Source organism: Copadichromis virginalis, linkage group LG1 (genome assembly GCF_057382275.1).
Source record: "Copadichromis virginalis isolate Kocher_CV1m ecotype Utaka linkage group LG1, C_Virginalis_male_GT1.1, whole genome shotgun sequence".
In the NCBI taxonomy this organism is placed as follows: Eukaryota; Metazoa; Chordata; class Actinopteri; order Cichliformes; family Cichlidae; genus Copadichromis; species Copadichromis virginalis.
In genome coordinates, this window is record NC_140618.1 from 12,752,323 (window position 1) to 12,770,594 (window position 18,272).

Genomic DNA, 18,272 nt, shown 5'->3' on the forward strand with positions numbered 1-18,272 from the left:
AGTCGTAACATTCTTCATAGTTTTGTATCAGACGTATTCATTTTATTTTTATTTCTACTGGCTACAGCTGTTTGAAACATCGTGAATTGATTCTTTAGCTGCCACAAGGTCATGATAACCTATGTGATCAATTTAGCAGCTTGTAAAATGTCAGCATACCAGCTCAGATTACGGAGGTTGGCCAAGTGTTTTGTTCCACCAAAGCTTCAAATGCACCCAACACAAATGATGACCACTTAAGCACTGCCTTTTAATCTAGACCATTAAGAGCCACATCAGGACAGTTGATGCTGTGGTGGAGCAAAATGTCCTGCCCTCCTAAAGTGACCTGTTCTGGTTGCCGCTGTTTGGGAACCATGTTGTGCCAAAGAGGTTGTGGGAGCAAACGATGATTAGGATATCGTGGGTTTGATTTCCAGTGCTTGTTTTGACTGATGATTAGCTGACATGCTGTGGTGAGAAGCTTTGAACAAAACTGCCCTAACCCTCCTAGTCTCCCCTACCAAGCTCATCGTCCTTACCATCGATTTCATAGGCATATACTTCCCCATACATCATCCAGTACGGCTGAAAAACCACGTCTTTGGCCAGCGTCCAGCTTGGCTCCTCATTCGGATACAGAATAGCTTTCCTAGGTACTCCATAGCTCAGCAGGACTATAGCCATTATTACCACAATATAGAACATGTTGGCCACCTGCAAGTGCATCACATCAAGTCAATGGAAAACATGATGGATAAATAATAACCATATTAATTATCCATATATGAAAATATTAGACTGCTAAAAAATTTTTTAGGGACTTTTTAGTATATATAGGTTACATCCGGGATTTAAAGTAAACTCGAATTTAAGTTTTTATATGAAACAAAAACAAGCTGATGCTTTTCCAGTTTTTAGTTTGGTTTAAAAAATTATTGATTTTAGCTGATAGAAAATCTTTCCAAAGCTTGTACTGAAATCACCAGGATTATTAGTCTAAGCTAGTTTAAGCTGTTGAAATGCACATAATTAAACATATGTTGATTACATTCTGATTCAATTTTGCTTAATTTAAGAAGAAATCTAATAAATTAGGAAATATGTATTTGCTTTCTGGCTGAGTTGGAACACTAATACCACCAATACAACACTAATACCACTACTTTTAAATACCGTATATATAGTAGACTTTAGTCAAATATACATAATATTTATTTATTCAAATGCCAACTACATATGAAGCTCCAGCTAGCATAGGTAGCTTAACTAAAAACAAAACAAAACTGAAAACAAGCAAAATAATGTTTCTGGTTTTGTCCAATGGTTTAAAATAAAAATAAAAAAAAATCCATATATCAACACCTGGAATTGCACCAATTAGACTTCAAATTAAGTGTGATGCCACACAATCCCCTTTAAAAAAAATTCACTTTGCAAATTATTATTATTATAATAATTATTTATTTTTAAAGGGTGTCAGAATTTAAAGGAGCTGGTTGATGGACATGTTTAAGCTTTGGACAAAGCCAGGCTAATCAGTTTAGCTCAAGTAAGTGCTAAGCTAGCTCATAATCGTTTAGTCCCAGTAAGGAAGCGAATTTAGTGTTTCATCACAGAATGCCAAATAAAATGAACCAGCCTCAGAGTTTATCTCATCATTTCATCCAATATTATATTTAACTATACCATAACATGTGATGTTATATTTTAATAGCACAATAAATGGTGAAACTAAATGTGGCAGTTTAGGATAACATAGTGCGGTACAATACCTGCAGATGGTGCTGTTTAAATATGAATTGAAAGTGATTAAAAAAGCGAAAATAAACATGGCATATACATCAATACACAAAAGCCAGGAATCTCTGACAGTTTGTTTAAATTATGAACAAACTTTAGAAACAAACTAAGAAAAAAAGAAGAAGCCAGATTTGCAGCTGGTGCTCCTTGCAGAGATGGGATAAGGAGAATTTGCGGCCAACAACCACACAGAAAGCATGGAGGTTCGAGGTCAAGCCTTCTGACAAGCTATCAGGTCATTATCAGAGGCTGCTGAGAGAAGCAGGAAATTGGCTTTAGAAGACGCCGTCGTCCACCTGGGCTGCAGTATGTCTAACATGAGAGGTAAAAGTGGGAGTGGGGGTGGGGATGGGACACCTAGCATGCTAGGTACTATTGTTGAGGTTTCTGGGGTTTTCATGGGCCTCTAAAGGAGGATGCCCCTTGTTAACCAGCACAACAAAGGACTAAAACACTCAACCTGGGAATAAAGTAACTCAGTCTGCAGTTCTTCATTTCTGTTATGCAGAAACTATGTCTGACAGGCCCAGGAGCCTGGAGGCAATGTTTTCCCTTTTACGTGAGATTCACTCTGCATGCCTCAAGTTGAATTTTCCTAGAACCACATACCAGACATTGTTGTGCTTGTGGTATGAAAGTAAATTAAACAATCTCATCCTCAGTGTCACAAGTTGCTGTAAAATTTGTGTTCAAATGAATACTAAACTTAGAAAAGACTCACCATTTTGGCAATCATCATAACGTAGGGCCCAGCTTGTTGATTAACAGTCAGGAAATCCAGGAGTCGCACATACCAGAAGATGATGTTAAGACAATAAACTGTCCTCCCAGGGCCAAAGGCATCACCTCCGCCCAACCTCAGGCCACAACCAATAAAGAAGGTCACAATGGCCAGGAAGTCGGACACGTTGAAATATTCGCTGAACCACACCTTTATTTTCTGACTTATTTTGCCAGCCTCAGCCATAAACATCTAGAGAGTAAAAGCAGTAATAGAGAAGAGAAGTGAAATCAGAAAGACATTAAACAACAGTCAGTCCTCCAGAAAGAAGCTGTAATAATAAGCTAACCTCTGTGTATTCCTATGAAATGCAAACTCATTTTGGACAACGAACTTATGGAGACTCATGCATCTGAAAAAGGAACACTTCTGATCCACGCACCTCTCTGATTTTCTCAATGGCAGCCGTAAAGATGTAGACGATGACCACCCACTCTTGAAGAGTAGGCCATTGAGACATTTTCACCAGCACCACATATGTGTACAACATCAAGTAGCCCAAGTAGAAGAGCTGAATATGGGAGACAAATAAAGTAAGGTTCATTTAAAAAAAAAAAGAAAAAGAAAAATTCCTCCCTCCCATCCCTCCTACATGTGAAACAATGCACAGCAGATTCTCTATAGTATATAAATCAGAGGGGACGGAAATGGAAAACGGCCCTGGCTTACAAAGAGCCCCTAATTCAGATAACTTCCTCAGTTAATTATTTTGAGATGAGGTCAGTTAAAGTCCTTCTAAAGGGTTGAACCTCATCACTTTGAGTTGGGAACAAATAGTCATGTCCCTGAAGTCTCTGGCCTCAGAGCTCAGCTGGTGGTTAGCCGTCTGAATAAATATTGTGAGAGAAATTCATCCCTCTCAGTCTCAAGTGAAACTCACAACTCTCAGTTCCCAGAAGGTATTAATGGGGCACTTTGGTGGATTACTTGATAAATGGAACAGAAAATGCTCAAACAATTGTTATTTTTATTAAAACCTGTTTAGTCAGTGCATTTAATATAAAACTGATTACTCACAGTGATAAATTGAAAAGTAAATACCTAACCATAAAGGCTTTAGGGCCTCTTACCAGCAGCACATTTACTGTAATATATTAACAACCCAATATTAGTCACAACTCCTGGGCTTAGTAGTTCATTTGCCCTCTTTGGACATGTGCAGAAGAGGGATCCCTGACATAATTGGCAGAGGATATTAAAAATAGAGCTGCCAAAGAGACTGTTCATCGATGTGGTAAAAGAGGCCATGCAGATGGCTGTTGTGTTAGAGGAGGATACAAGAAACAGGATGAGTGTGCCACCAAGAAACCAAACAAGGGGGTGTTTTTAATGTTTGGCAACAAAGGGTTTAAAAATTATGTTGATGAAGCAGGTCTTTAGGCAATAGAATGGTGGAAAAGGTACCGTTTATTTTGCAAACATTTTAATAAAATAAAATGTCAATGACACAAAGTTAAAAAAATAAAATGAAATAGAATGCAGCCTCAGTGGAAGCTGCCAACCCCCCCCCCCCCGACTCTACTACTCAGTCCCCACACTTATGTCTTTCCCAGCCTCACATGGACCCTACCACTTAAGTGAGGAAACCACCAATATATAAATATAAATAATCATGACAATGATAATCCTCAGTTCTGGTAACACTTTAAATATGAATACCTATATGACATATACTGCGCAGCCATATGTTCAAAGAAAGTCAATAACTACAGAAAACCCACTCTGTTGCTCTCCTCTACTGCTCCTATCATGCAAACTTGTCTTTACTACCCACCGACAACCAGGTGACCCACAGAAGGCAACAGGAAAACCAATCAAAACACTAAACTGCGTCCACCGAAAAAACTCCACCATCAAAAAGTAAACAGAAACTTGTGATCAAACACTGGGAAGGGTGAAAAGAGGATAGGAGTGACTTAAATCCCAGTAAGATGGAGCGAGATGATCTTATAGTCACACAGGAGAAGATGATACAGAAGACTTTAAAGTACAACTGTCATACTAGTCTAAGGAGCTTGGAAAAAAAGCAAAAAAAAGTCATTCACCCACTATTAATCACGAGCCTCATCACACAGTAGTAATATTCTTATAATAGCGAGTCAGTGACCCTCTTAAGGGACAATCTGCACTAGGGTTTAAATATCTGGGACTCTCCACCATTTGGTTTTAGAACTAAAGAAGCCTCTTGGATGAGATTTGCAATGTCTTCCAGAAACTTTAAGAAGTCCAGTCACTTTCTTTCCAAGCTCCTTAAACTACCATGACCTAAATGACTGAGAACCTACACAGACAAACTGTCGTACCATAACATCAAATTAGTCTTTAAACGTGTAATTTGTATCACATTACTATATTATTACTATTTGCTGAACATGTTTTCTTGTGCTGATGAATAAGTGTCAGATGCCTGATGTTTTTGTCGAGTCCAACTTTTTCTTTAGAGGCACCATGAGGCTGGCATGTGGTTTTAAGTAAATTTCTTCAACTTCTGCACAGCCAGATATTGTACAATTTTACACAGACACTCTGATAAAATAATAAACTCTGATATATATAATCAGACTCAGAAGACAGACAGACAGATAGATACATAGACAGATATAGATATATCTCAGATCAAATTTAAATTTGTCCAGCAGTTTGTTTTGTGGTTAAATAGTAACAAAACTTGAGACATTTCCAACCTCAGTTTCACTTTGTGTTCTATACCTAGCAACAACCATGAACAAACTAACACAGTAAACGAAGACGGTGAACATTATACCTGCTTAACATCAGCAGTGTCTGTGTCAGCAAGCTTAACTGTCAGCATTTCTGAAGAAACTTTGCCTCCACGCAAATATCATTCCATATCAAAATCAACTAAATCTGAGAACAGTTCCCACCTGACCCTAAACGAATCAGCCAGTTTTGATGTTTTAAGTAACATTATTTTTCTGCTATTTTTAAGTCACATAACTTTTTAAGCACAGGAGGGGTTCAGAAAGGAAGCAATGCCTAACTCTAGTGTTTCCCATCGTTACGCTGACTCTCAATTTAAGTTTGTATAAAATTGCTACTTAAGTAGTACAATTTTTTAAGTAGGTCAAACACACTGTAAACTGTGGGAAAGTCTTAAAATGTCCTCCCACACACACACACACGTCCAGTTTCTTAGTGTAACGTTAATTAAGTCAGTTGTGAAAACTGTTGAACCTTGACATGTGAGGTGTGATCTGCTGGAAAAATCAGCCATTATCCCACGGGTGATAGGCAAGTCAGCGGTGCAGTGATGCAGTAATGTGCTTAAACTCGGATGAAATCTGCTAAAGCAGATGTAGATAAGCGTAGGCAGAGGCTATATTCTGTAGGCTAGTGGGTTTTAGTGATGTATCAGTAACCAACAAAGATCAGTCCCAACCTAAGTTTCTGAGAACTAGTGTTGGGCAACAGTGAGAAAAATGCGAGAGAAAAGAAGAGCGTGAACCTGACAGTGCATGAGCGTATTTAAGAAAATAGATTATAACATAATTTTCCTCAAGGAAAATTAGTAGAAGGACTCGTGCTGTTTGAAAGGTGCACCCCTTGCCTTCTGATTTGAACACACTTTCCTGCCCACTCTCTACTGTATTTTATTTAAAATAAAAAGTAACGATGTGGAGATGAAGGTGGTGCTTTGCCACTTGGGGACTGCCTAAACACAGGTAAAACAAAACCCACAACTGAATGATGAATACCAGATACAAGACAAGAACAAGAAGAAAAAATATATATAAAGACCTCTTACCAATAATCTAGAACCATTAATTGTAAGTTTTATATTGGATATTTTAGTGTGATTATGTTCCATAAGCTTTCATGTGGGTGAGATACTGTGAGATCAATCAGGGCTGCCCCTTGTACCTTCTACTGTCTCAATGGTGTTTGATTACCTCAAGTCGTTAAGTCTCGAGCAACACCTTTATTGCTTTACTGAATTTTTCCTAGACACGTATTGCTGGAGTTTTAACTTCTTCAGACTTTATCCCCTTCTCCATGCACCAAGGAGTAGATAAAGTTGTGGCAGAAACCTCTTGTATGTTATCTGATTCCCTGACACAAGGGTGCATGTTGGCTTTAGTTGAAGGATATTTGGCGACTAAATTTCTTAAGTGAAGCAATGCTGGCAAAAAGATAATTTAAGTGTCTGAGAAGATCTTAGTCAACGTGCTTTTCCATATATATCTATGCGCTTTCACTGTAATCTTCATACCGTATTGGACCAGAACTTGACAATAGGAGCATGATAGAAGGCATAGATTTTCCTGGTTAAAGGCAGCTTCCTGGAACGAACATGTGTCTCCATGTCACTTTTTGTCTCCACATGGTCATGGGATCTTGTCTCCTTAAACACATCCTGCAAAAAACATTAAACAGGCCCAAATTACACAATGAGGAAAAAAGATTTAATTATCTGAATATTACAGTTTTCCCACTTTTCATTGTTATACATAGATACAGCCTTTAATACTGCTCAACTAGAACAAATTGACAGCTTTTCATTCATAAAGTCTGTCAAAACATTGGTGAATTCTAGAGTGCACACAAGACAAAGACAGTGTGTAAATCTAACCATTTGAATGTCTTCAGCTATGTTCTGGAAGTTGTGTTCGCTGTCCTCCATGGTCATCTGGTGGTCATCCTGACTCTGAGGAATGTGAGCCATCTCAGCCTTGGATTTGTACTCCAGCAGGAGGATGGCAGGAGGCACCAAGATACTCAGAATCACCTGCAGATACATGCAAACTCATGGGGGTGGGTACTGCTATATTTGTTGAGACAGTCCTTTGAATTACAAACACTGATGAAACCCATAATATTGCCATTTAAGAGAAAAACTAACCTGATGTGTGCACTGCCAATTTTGCTGTTTTCACAAATGTAAATACTTTTCTGCTTTTCTATAGTGTGATTAATCACTACAGTGTAACTCAGCTTCATTAGCTGCTTAAGGTCTAACCTTGATTTCAGAGTATGACCTCCTTAAATAAATGCTTTATTCCCTAATGACTCACTTAACAGGTACAGAAGATAGATTTTTGTTGACCATTTTTAAATAAAAGGTACTGATAGCAATTTTTGTATATTAGATCTGCAAGCAAAGCTCTAAATATCACATGAAAATTATACCAGCTTTATCTTCTACCAAAATTAAAATCTAAATGGAACATGAACCTTGTACCAGGAGTTCTTGCGCATATTCAGTCGTCCCATCCACATGTCTGACAGCAGCATCTGGGTGCAGGTATGAGCCACAAATGGTCGTAGGTGAGACGAGACAGCCAACTTCAAACAGGTGGAGTTGCTCCAGTTCTTTAGCTCATAAGTCAGAAGCTTCATGGCCATAGTCTCATCCTGCCTGAATGACTGCTCCAGCAGGTCTACTGCCAACCTCCCAAACTCACTGTGATACAACCCGCACGATTATTTCACTCCTGATATATAAAAAGAATATTTCACTCATATCTGAAACGTATCAAAAGTCACAGAAAATCTTACTTTGAGTACTCCTTTAGCTCCTCTGAGGTGTCATCCACTACATCGCTCTTCTTGGCCTCATAGCTCATAGACCGGCAGAGTTTGCAGGCCACCAGTGCCTTTGCCATGTTTTCTTCTCCATGCTGCCAGAGGAAGAGTGACATTTTCTGCCTTTTCATCAGCACAGCCCAGACCAGGAGCTCATTAAAAGGGTAGGGGAAACGCCGCGTCTCTGGGTCGTCAATGTCCACAATCTCTTCTTTGCTTCTCTTTTGTTTCTGCTCGGTGGAAGACTCGAGCTGAGAAGTGAAATGAACAATGGGGGGTTAAGAAGGAGACAGACCTTACTTTCAACAATGGTTCCAGATATGCAGAGGCTTTAATTCACCACAGCCTTTTAGGCATGTTTACCTTGGGTTTGTACGGTTGCGCAGTCTTGATAAAGTGGTTGTGCCTTGTCTTCTCCTTCTTGTCAGCCTGCATGCTAAAAGACTCATGACTTTTTCTTAAACCAGGACCTGCTGTATGGCGCCCAGACCTCTGTGCAAAAACATGAACCCATATTCACGTTTAGTAGACTACTTGTTCATAACAAATATAATTATAGATATTAAAGCCCAAAATATGTCAACCAACAATGTCACCAACATGTTTTGTTGACAATGTTTGCTTGTTAGCTTGGCAAGATAAAAAAACCAAAATATTGGCCTAAATCCATCCATCCATTTTCTGCTGCATATGTGAGAATGGGCTGCAAGGATAGCAGTCTAATTAAATAAACCAAGATCTCCCCTCTCATCCGCCACCTCCTCCACTTCATCTGGGGCGTCAGAGAGGTGCTCCCAAGCAAGCTGAGAAACAGTCTATCCAGTGCGTCCTGGGCCTGACCTGTAGGAAACAACCTACAAAACACCTCACGTCCAGGATGCTTCCTTGTCAGATGCCCAAATCACCTCAACAGGGTCTTTTTGATGTGGAAGAGTAGTGTCTCTACTCTGAGCCCCTCCTGAATGGCCGGGCCCTCACCCTAGCTCTAAGGGAAAGCCGAACACCTTTGAGAAGAAGCTCATTTCTGCCACTTGTATCTGCCTGCAAACTAATTTTCTGGTCACTTCCCAAGGCTTCTGACCATAGTTGAGGATTTCACCGAGCTCCTCCCACACCACAGCTTTTGCTTCAGTTACTCCTAGGGACAGAGTTCACTTCGCCAGTCAGTACCTGTTAGCCGCATCTACGGCATTACAAGCAAACCCAAGCTAAACAATTCTATAACCTGAACGTTCTGTTCACCTCTGGTGTCCAATATCTTGTTTTGGGGTTATCAAGACACCTTGTGACCATAGCTCCATATAGCAGCTTCAGCAATAGAGGTGCGAAACATGGTCCACGATTCTCGATCTCCCCAGCCATCTTTGGATTGCTAAGGTAGGAACTGAAGTTTTTGCAAATCAGGGCCTCCATAAGACACTCCCAATGCACCCTCACTAGACATTTGGGTATGCCAGGTCTGTCCAGCACTGATGGCTAAAAGTTAAAATAAAATACAAAGTGGAAGAGTTTTATGACACATTAAAAATATCAGCCGTTTCTCACCCTACTATTTCCATGAAGATTGTTGTAAATGATTCGAAAGCGTTTCCTGGTGTAGTTGCACCTGTAAGTCCCGCCCATCAGGTACTCAATAACCAGGCCAACGTCAATCAAAGTGATTTTATAATTTGGAGGCAGATGGCTCTGTAAAAAGGTACAATAAACATAGATTAAGAGGATTACACTTAATATCAGGAAAAAAAGATTGTGTAAATTGATAGTAAATGAAGCAATTACCTGTTTGACATCTCTAACAAGGTGAAGAAGAGTTGGGTTGTTGGGAGGTTGCTTCTACAATATAAAAAAAAAATACAAACACCACACATTTAAAATGACATCTTTTATACCCATCACCTCTCTCATTAAGTGGCTATAACATGACATAGGATGGTACCGTGTTGTAGAGCTCCTCGAGCCGACTGATTGTCAGGAAACGGTGCATGCTCACTCCATTCTCTATGAGCAGCTTAACAAAGTCCACCCTGTCCATTACAAGTGCATCCAACATTGCTTGTTCCAAAGAGCTCACCTTCACACACAAAAATACACATGTTGGTATGAAGCATTCTCTTATAGAAAATATCTATAAAACAAAATTAAGAAGACCAAAAAAACAAAAACCCAAATACAAATACAAATTATATTATCCACTCTCTTATTTACACAAGAGCCAGAAGTCCTCCAGTTTTAAAATAAACAAAGGCACTGAGGCCTGCTTATGAAGACAACTGTAATAAGGTTCACGTTACAGTCAAGACAAGTAATTCGTGGCAGCCTGCCCAAACAGTCTCCTGGGTCTTCAGACTACAAACTGTGGTCAACAACAATTCTGGGGTTATTTTGGGTGAGTGCAAAGGTTTGTAGCTAATGCTGAGCTAAGCAAACATTCCTGGGAGTTGTGGCTCACACACACACAAACAAACATGCGGACATACCAGGAGCTGCTGTCCGTACACAAACACATGATTCTTGGCAATGTCTACACGGTCCCAGGCCAAAGTCAGGACCAGCTGATCGAAGGCAGATGCGTTTGTGCCTGAAACACACAGGTAAAGCTATGTATAAACACACAGAAACACATTACTTCACAGGCAACTAAAGCCTTATTAACTGTGTATTTCCTGTTAGCCAACACACAGGATTAGAGGGCATTAGCAGAGCATGTCCAGCACAGTAATACAGTCAATTACACACTAATACAGCTACAGAGCAGATTAGACTACAAAGTAGATCCCGCTCAGTCCACTGGTCTCTTCTACACTAATCTACCTGATTGTACTTTAGGAGCCATCTGAATCGAATGGTCATGACCACAGTACACATAATTTATGCTGTCTGGATGTAAAAAAGGAAAGTAAGTTCTTCAATCTGAGGTCATTTTCCCTGATCTTTTTGTTTGCGTCTCATTTTACCTGCAAATGGAAAGTGAAAAAGGAAGCAAATGTGCAAAAATAACTCTTACTTTTTCATGCTTCCATCAAGTAATTAGTCTAATCTGCACAGGTTTCTGGATGGAACCATTTACACTCTTATGCTACGTTTGATTGAAATTAGTCTTTAGGTTAAAAAAAAACAAACAAACAAAGGAAGAATGGTGCCCATTAACAAAACCTAAATATATGTATAAGAGACAATCTATATCTCATTAGAAAACTCAAGGACCTCTGAAGAAACCCCAATATTTTTTAAAAGCAAAAAAGTGGTTGCACCCCAGGATCTTTTTAAGGGTGAGCTAGTATTGTACTATGAAAACAGCACCTGAGACTGACAAATATTTGCCTAAGTGGATATTTAAGCCACAGCCCTCAACTTTTATCTTCTGAACATGCTTAACCCCATTCACGTGTTTTGTTAAGAGAAAAAGACTGCTTGCGTTTTAATTTAACAACATTTTAACTATATTATTCTCCTATACAATTTTACAATAAAAAGATTCAAAGAATAATGGCAGGACATAATAAAAAGTTTTTTTTTTAAATAGGATACAGAGAAGGGTGGGATACAGCTGTGAGAGACAGAGCTCAGTGATTGTTGGAATAAGGAGGCCATGTGAATGTGAGCAACATGATCTCCTCAGAGCTGAAAGAAAAGGGCACACTGGGGGGAACTAGGTTCTCAAAGCATATCTATATCAGAAAAACAACATTACCAAGTCTTGAAATCTTAAGCTTCAAATGCCAATGGCTATAGTGTATGAACAAACTGAATCAACTTTACATGACTTTCTTTTTTGGCTCCTTTATTAAAGAAAATGAGAGGATAAAAGGTTCAGAGAAAATGAATCCACTAACCTTGGAGTAAGGCCCTTAGAATGGCTACATCAATATCTTGATGTTCCTCAGAACTGATGTGAAACACAGTGATCTTTAAAAAAAACAAACAACACAAAAAACACTTATAATAAGGCTCCCACAGACATTATCCACATGGTTGAAGCTGAAATCATAACACCCCCCCCCCCCCCCCCCAAAAAAAAATCCACTATTTAGAAAAATCAGCAGTTGTCACCAATATGCAAGAAGGCAGATTTTACATCCACAATTTTGTTGTACAAGTACAATGACAATAAAAAGCTATTCTTTTCTAATCTATTCTATTCTACAACATTACATCCGCAGTCGTCTCTGCATTAGTGTGCTGTTTGGCTCAGGAGGTTAAGAGGATTTCAATCAGGTAGAGGTAACAGAGAAGTGTATCAGAAGAGATGTGAAATATAATACAATTTGCACCAGCATTTGTGCTCATTATCTCTCTCAATCCATCTCTACAAAGAAACACAAAATCCTTATTTTTAGGCTCAAATAACCTTCTCTTCTCTTATGTCTTTATTGTCCAGTACCAATCAAAATCTATAAGTGTAATTACAAATAAAGGTCTCGATGTCCTACTTTTATTTTATTTTATTTCTTAATTATGAAAGTAAAAACTTTTACTGATTTAGATCAATTTTAAGTAAAACTGTGCAATTGCCAAAAATTAGATTCAATTCTATTTTTTTCATAGCTGTTGGAAGACATGATTCTGATATGGATTAATTGTTATGCCTTTTGTCTTTCTTTTCCTGGAGAGTGCTTCTGCTCTTCTCTTTAACCTCAAAGTTGTAATTCATCTCAGTCCAACAGTTTTGAAACCAATTCTGCTATTTAGGAAGACTCGTGTTTAAAAAAAAAAGTAAGATCTATCAAAAGTTGAGTTTTATCGCAGTTTTAAGGATATCAAAATGTAAACAAACAGAACGAAAGAAGAACAAAATACAAGGTTATACGCCACAAATTACTGGTAAGGTTATGCTTTTGCTTGCATCTCTCAAACCCTTCCTCGGTGGTGTGTCTTTCTGTCAAGGTAAAGTTTCAGCTTTGTTTGGGTGGGGAGGCCCATGGTATCATACTTTGAAAACCCCCTGTTTAGGTTGAAATCTAAACCACCTTCTTTCACAATTTCTGGTGCTTTTAGTTTTTATACATTTCTGTTTAGTCCCTCTGAACTTCCCAAATCACTGTCACTGTGGGAGAAAATGAGTGAATATAAATAAGAATTAAGAGCAACTAAATGTGATTAAGAAAGTGAAAGTTTACCAGTTCTTTGCTCTTCATGCACTCCATCAGAGTCTGAAAGAGATGGATTGCTTCACCTTGGCTGAAGTTGAAGGTTTTCTTGATGGTTGCAATAATGTCTGTTTCCACTCCATCAGGGAGGCCGCTGTTGAAAAGTTAAACTGCTAAAATACACAGCTATAAAATGCTTTATGGGTTTGATTCCATCATATTACCCATATAACACTTGTTTAGCAATATTAATATGATTGTGTTTTAGGGTTGCATGAAGTTCTAGACTAGTACTGGTGAAAGAAGGAACAATTTATCCAAAGAGCTACACAAATGTCTTGTCTTAATGTTGTGATACACTACTCCTTTTGTCCTAGGAAAACAAATAGATCCTTAATAATGAATAAACTAAAGATGAACCTTTTCAGCCATATTTTTATGCTTTGAATGCACTCCAGTGGCACTGCATGATAAAAAATACTTTTTCAGTCCTATACTTCGCCTTGGAGCAACCCCTTATTTCATCCTAGTGTTTCTCAAACTGTGGGGCAGATCCCACTGGTGGATCACAGAGAGGCAAGTGTAAAATATGAAGTAAACTATGACTTTTTAATTTTAAGGGAAAATGAGAAACACTCGTTTTAAATCGTCTCAGGAGCTCGTCTCTGCTTTTACGATTGATATGGTTCTGTTTGGTTTATCAAATGGTGACCAGGTTGAACTGAAGCCCAAATGGGAGATTTAAAGTATATTTGGGCCCTGTTCATAAGGGGAGAGAGGAGCAAAGAGATTTAGAGACAGAGTGGTGCTGCGTCTGCAATAATGTAAATGCTGTACTGGTGTGCCATGGTGACAAGAAAGCTGTGCATGAAAGTGAAGCTGTTAATTTACTGGCCCTTCTACGTTCCCATCTTCAGAAATAACATTTCCTGTTCCAATAACATAAATAATAAGCTTAAACACCATGTTTAAATACTGCAGTTCTACAATCACTTCATGTATTTTAATACTATTTTGCAAATGTCTTTTTTTCTTTATTTTATTACATATTCTACCTCATATACTCAATTTAATTTCACTTCAAATCATCAAACAAGTCCTATTCTTATTGTAAAACCCAATGCTACTGACATATACATATCTCTTGTGTTTCATAAAAATGCCTGAATGTTTGTGTGAACGGAGCTATTTACAAGTCGGAAATAGATGTCAGAAATAAATAAAAGCCACAAAAAGTATTGTTATCAAAACAAAGTTAAAAGAAAGACAAAAAGGAAGGAAAAATTGTGTCAATTAAAGCAGCAAATTATTTAGCAATAACAGTATCATGATTCAGAAATAGTCTCACTTAGACAACTTTGAAGATTTTAAATGCACACTGGAAGTTAGAGCTGGGCGATAGAACGATAACGATATGTATCGCGATATAACTTTTTCTCGATAGAAAAATTAAACTATCGCGATAGACCTCGCCGCTCTTGTCCTCTTAAAAAAAAGAAGAAAAAAAAGAACAGCCAATCCAAATTACGTAGCGCAGAGCTGAACCAATCACAGCCGCAGCGTCACGTCACGTGACTTGTTACGTAGAGCACAAGTGCCGAGCCGCACATGTGTATTTGTTTGGGAAGCAGCCAGCCACCGTACCGCCCGGGTAATGGAGGAAATGAGTGTGCCGACTAGAAAAATCAACCGAGCGTGACCGAAGGTTACCGAAGAGAAAACAGATGATGGTTCCAATGCCGGAGAGATTGTCGAACGGAAGAGCCAGAGAAGTTCCGTAGTGTGAAGGTATTTCGGCTATTTCAAGTCTGACAAAAAACAGAGTAGCGTGCACTGTAAATTGTGCCGAAAACAAGTCTGGAAATACAATAAACTGGTGCATGCGCTACGTCCACACGTACCCGGGTATTTTTGAAAATGCAGATTTTTCTATGCGTTTGCACCTTTCGTCCACACGTAAACAGCGTTTTTGGTCACTGAAAACGAAGATTTTTGAAAACTCCGTTTTTGCATTTACGTGTGGACCAGAAAAACGGAGAAAACGCAGCGTCAAATGTGTGCGCATTTTTTGACGTCACACTGTGCGCCACGTTATTGTTTCAGTGAAATGAATTTCTACAATACTGTTAATTCTACTCTCTGCAGTGTTTAAATGCTTACATATACACACAGTTACTGTCACTCCACACATACGACTCGGTTCTGCTTCTATGCCCCAGCTTTGTTTCCTTTTTCCCCACCGAGGCTTCTAGACTTCTGATTGGCCAACATTTCTGCACGGTTAGGAATCTAGCTCCACCTGCTGCTTTGGCATGTTCATAGCAGCGTTTTCCTTCATTTCTGCCTTTATGTGTGGACGGGATTATTTTTTAAAACGAAAACGGAAAATCTCCGTTTTCAAAAATACCCGTGTACGTGTGGACGTAGCCTCAGTCTCTGATTGGAAGCGCTAATTCGTCATTCGGCTTTTGTCAGACTAAAGTAACTGTTAAAACTGTTTGAAAAGCTAAGCTATACAACAAGGAGAGATTGAGAATTTCCTTTTAGTTCTCAGTTTATTTGATATTGACAAAAGTTAGTCAGTTTTGTCTGTTCTTCTGTAAAACAAACTAAGATTTATTTTTAGAATTAATATTTTGTTTCTAAGTGGAATTGACAATTTAGTAGTTTGTTTCGTTTGTACTATTTTGAAACTTAAACGCTTTAGCGGCTGCCTTTTGTGTAGTTTGCAATATTTGCCTTTATTTATCTGAAAAGGTCTCATGTTCCTTAAGTACATCTACCCTGTTGAACTTATTATGGGAAATAAATATTTAAATAAAAACAAGCTGCTGATTATTTCACATTTTACTTGTGAGCAACGGCACATTTAAATCTTACAAATATAGTTATTTGGCTTATATCGTGATAGATATCGTTATCGCCTGAAATGAAAAAAACATATCGTGATATGAAAAAAATCTTATATCGCCCAGCTCTACTGGAAGTTTTAATAAAATGACTGAAATCCTTCAACTTTCTTTGGTTGCATATAGGGTTCCTCAGCATTTGCGGTTTACTGTTAAGTTTTGCTTTTCATATCTAAAATTTAAGTTGAAATTTTAATTTTTATCCAGTAAATTCTACTGTTGGCAAATTTTGGTTGTTTTCATGGCATCAGTGAATGTTCATCCTACCCGCCCTCCTCGGTTTGCTTGTGGACGTAGGCCAATATGTCAGCAGCTCTGCCGGTCCCCTCACACACCACCACTGGGACAGGAGGACTCTCCTGAAGGTACTCCAGCACAGTCAGGATCACATTGGGACCACCCTCAAAGATCAAGGCTACGACAGGAACCCCTTGACCAATTCCTTGGGGGAAAAAAACAAAAATAAATAATGAATATGCATCAGATAATTATGTTACTTAAAATAACTCCCTTTTATTTCAATCTGATTTGAGTGAAACAACTTCAAAAGACTGACAGTTTTACAGGTACTGACATGATATTTGCCAAGAAAATTTAAGAATTTTCTTTTGTTTTTACAGTTTAGAGTCCATCCATTATCTTCCGTGGGGGGCTGGAACCTAACAAAGCCTATCCCAGCTACCGTAGGGTGAATTTCACCTAAACTAAAAACATTTCCAGGTTCCATTTGATCTCATATTTTGTCAAAATGAACACAAACAATATTCTTGTGTGCTGAGCAAAAGCACAAAACAACAAGGCAGATGTGGAAAAAATTTAGAATTTAAAAATTTGCCTCAAAGAGCAAGTTTCGGTTTACTTTAACTGCTTAAAGGACATTTGGAAATTAATAAGAAACTATCTAAGCAAGATTAGAGTGGAAAGTGAGGATCCTGTGATATATGACACGAAAGAAGCCAGCAGGCTTGATCAGGCAGAAACAGGGAAAGAAGCATTGAATTTTGATATCATATCGTGATTGAAGAATAATTCCTGTGTTTATTTGATCATTTATTCTTGGCCGACACTGATCTCAAACAAAGAAACAAAAAAAACAAAACTCTTCTCCCTCTGGGAATGCCTACACAAATTGGGAAGGTGGAGAAAGACAACTTAAGAAGTCACTAGCACTGCGGTCAGACGGATTGCAATCTGTCACTAAACACAAAAAAAATTTAGGCCCACGTCCTTTACCCTAACAATGAACTCGAAGAGCATAATTGTAACAATTGTAATATTTTATGATTTATAGTTATCAGGGGTAAAGGGCTTTACACATTTACTATTGCAGAACGACACAAAAAATTTGGAACGCTTCACGAATTTGCGTGTCATCCTTGCGCAGGGGCCATGCTAATCTTCTCTGTATCGTATCCAATTTAGCGTACGCGTTTGCCGAAGCAAGCACGCTTACCATCAGGTGGGGCTTGCTATATATCAGCCTGCTGGAACACGCCGCACCTTATCGCGGTGCCCCCTTCATAGCTGCAGGCTCTCGTAACCAAGGCATTTAAATATGCATTTATACATTTGGAATTGATACATTTACTCTTGCTGAACTCGACACAAGAAAGATCAACACCAACTGCTGACAAATTCTTGTCAAATTACTCAAAAAGAACAAATACAGAATAAAAAGGGGGAGGAGCCCAAACCGCTCTCAGGCCACATAGTTAACTTGTACCTCGAGGCCAAGTGCCCAATCACAGCCTAGCAAACGACAACTCTGTCAATGTAGAAGGGAAAACAAAACAAAACAAAAGACCCAGCATTTGACTGCTGAATGAGCTCCAGGTTGACCCATACCGCAGTCAACGCGTTCATGTAATAGCTGGAAGCCAGAAAAGCACGGCAAGAAGTACTCAGAGAGAAAAATTTGGAACGCTTCACGAATTTGCGTGTCATCCTTGCGCAGGGGCCATGCTAATCTTCTCTGTATCGTATCCAATTTAGCGTACGCGCTTGCCGAAGCAAGCACGCTTACCATCAGGTGGGGCTTGCTATATATCAGCCTGCTGGAACACGCCGCACCTTATCGCGGTGCCCCCTTCATAGCTGCAGGCTCTCGTAACCAAGGCATTTAAATATGCATTTATACATTTGGAATTGATACATTTACTCTTGCTGAAC

At 38.8% G+C, this 18,272-nt stretch overlaps 1 protein-coding gene and 2 non-coding genes across 6 annotated transcripts in view; all 3 read right to left on the bottom strand.

The window, feature by feature from the left end:
- The window catches only part of trpm7 (transient receptor potential cation channel, subfamily M, member 7), an 83,549-nt gene that overhangs the window by 14,759 nt on the left and 50,518 nt on the right, over positions 1-18,272 (bottom strand). For all 4 annotated transcript variants that reach the window (XM_085451180.1, XM_085451174.1, XM_085451188.1 and 1 more), the window contains exons 8-22: positions 16,371-16,545; positions 13,225-13,348; positions 11,941-12,013; positions 10,585-10,685; positions 10,044-10,178; positions 9,887-9,940; positions 9,653-9,793; positions 8,471-8,599; positions 8,081-8,358; positions 7,757-7,985; positions 7,155-7,310; positions 6,795-6,938; positions 2,946-3,074; positions 2,504-2,755; positions 522-696 (exon numbers count right to left, since the gene is read on the bottom strand). In XM_085451180.1, coding sequence (XP_085307306.1) covers positions 522-696; positions 2,504-2,755; positions 2,946-3,074; positions 6,795-6,938; positions 7,155-7,310; positions 7,757-7,985; positions 8,081-8,358; positions 8,471-8,599; positions 9,653-9,793; positions 9,887-9,940; positions 10,044-10,178; positions 10,585-10,685; positions 11,941-12,013; positions 13,225-13,348; positions 16,371-16,545 — 2,295 coding nt within the window. The remainder of the gene's footprint in view (positions 1-521; positions 697-2,503; positions 2,756-2,945; positions 3,075-6,794; positions 6,939-7,154; positions 7,311-7,756; positions 7,986-8,080; positions 8,359-8,470; positions 8,600-9,652; positions 9,794-9,886; positions 9,941-10,043; positions 10,179-10,584; positions 10,686-11,940; positions 12,014-13,224; positions 13,349-16,370; positions 16,546-18,272) is intronic.
- Positions 17,443-17,550, bottom strand: LOC146718391 (U6 spliceosomal RNA). Its single transcript, XR_014921715.1, has one exon. It is a non-coding gene; the product is annotated as a U6 spliceosomal RNA (small nuclear RNA).
- Positions 18,013-18,120, bottom strand: LOC146718392 (U6 spliceosomal RNA). The gene has a single exon (XR_014921637.1). It is a non-coding gene; the product is annotated as a U6 spliceosomal RNA (small nuclear RNA).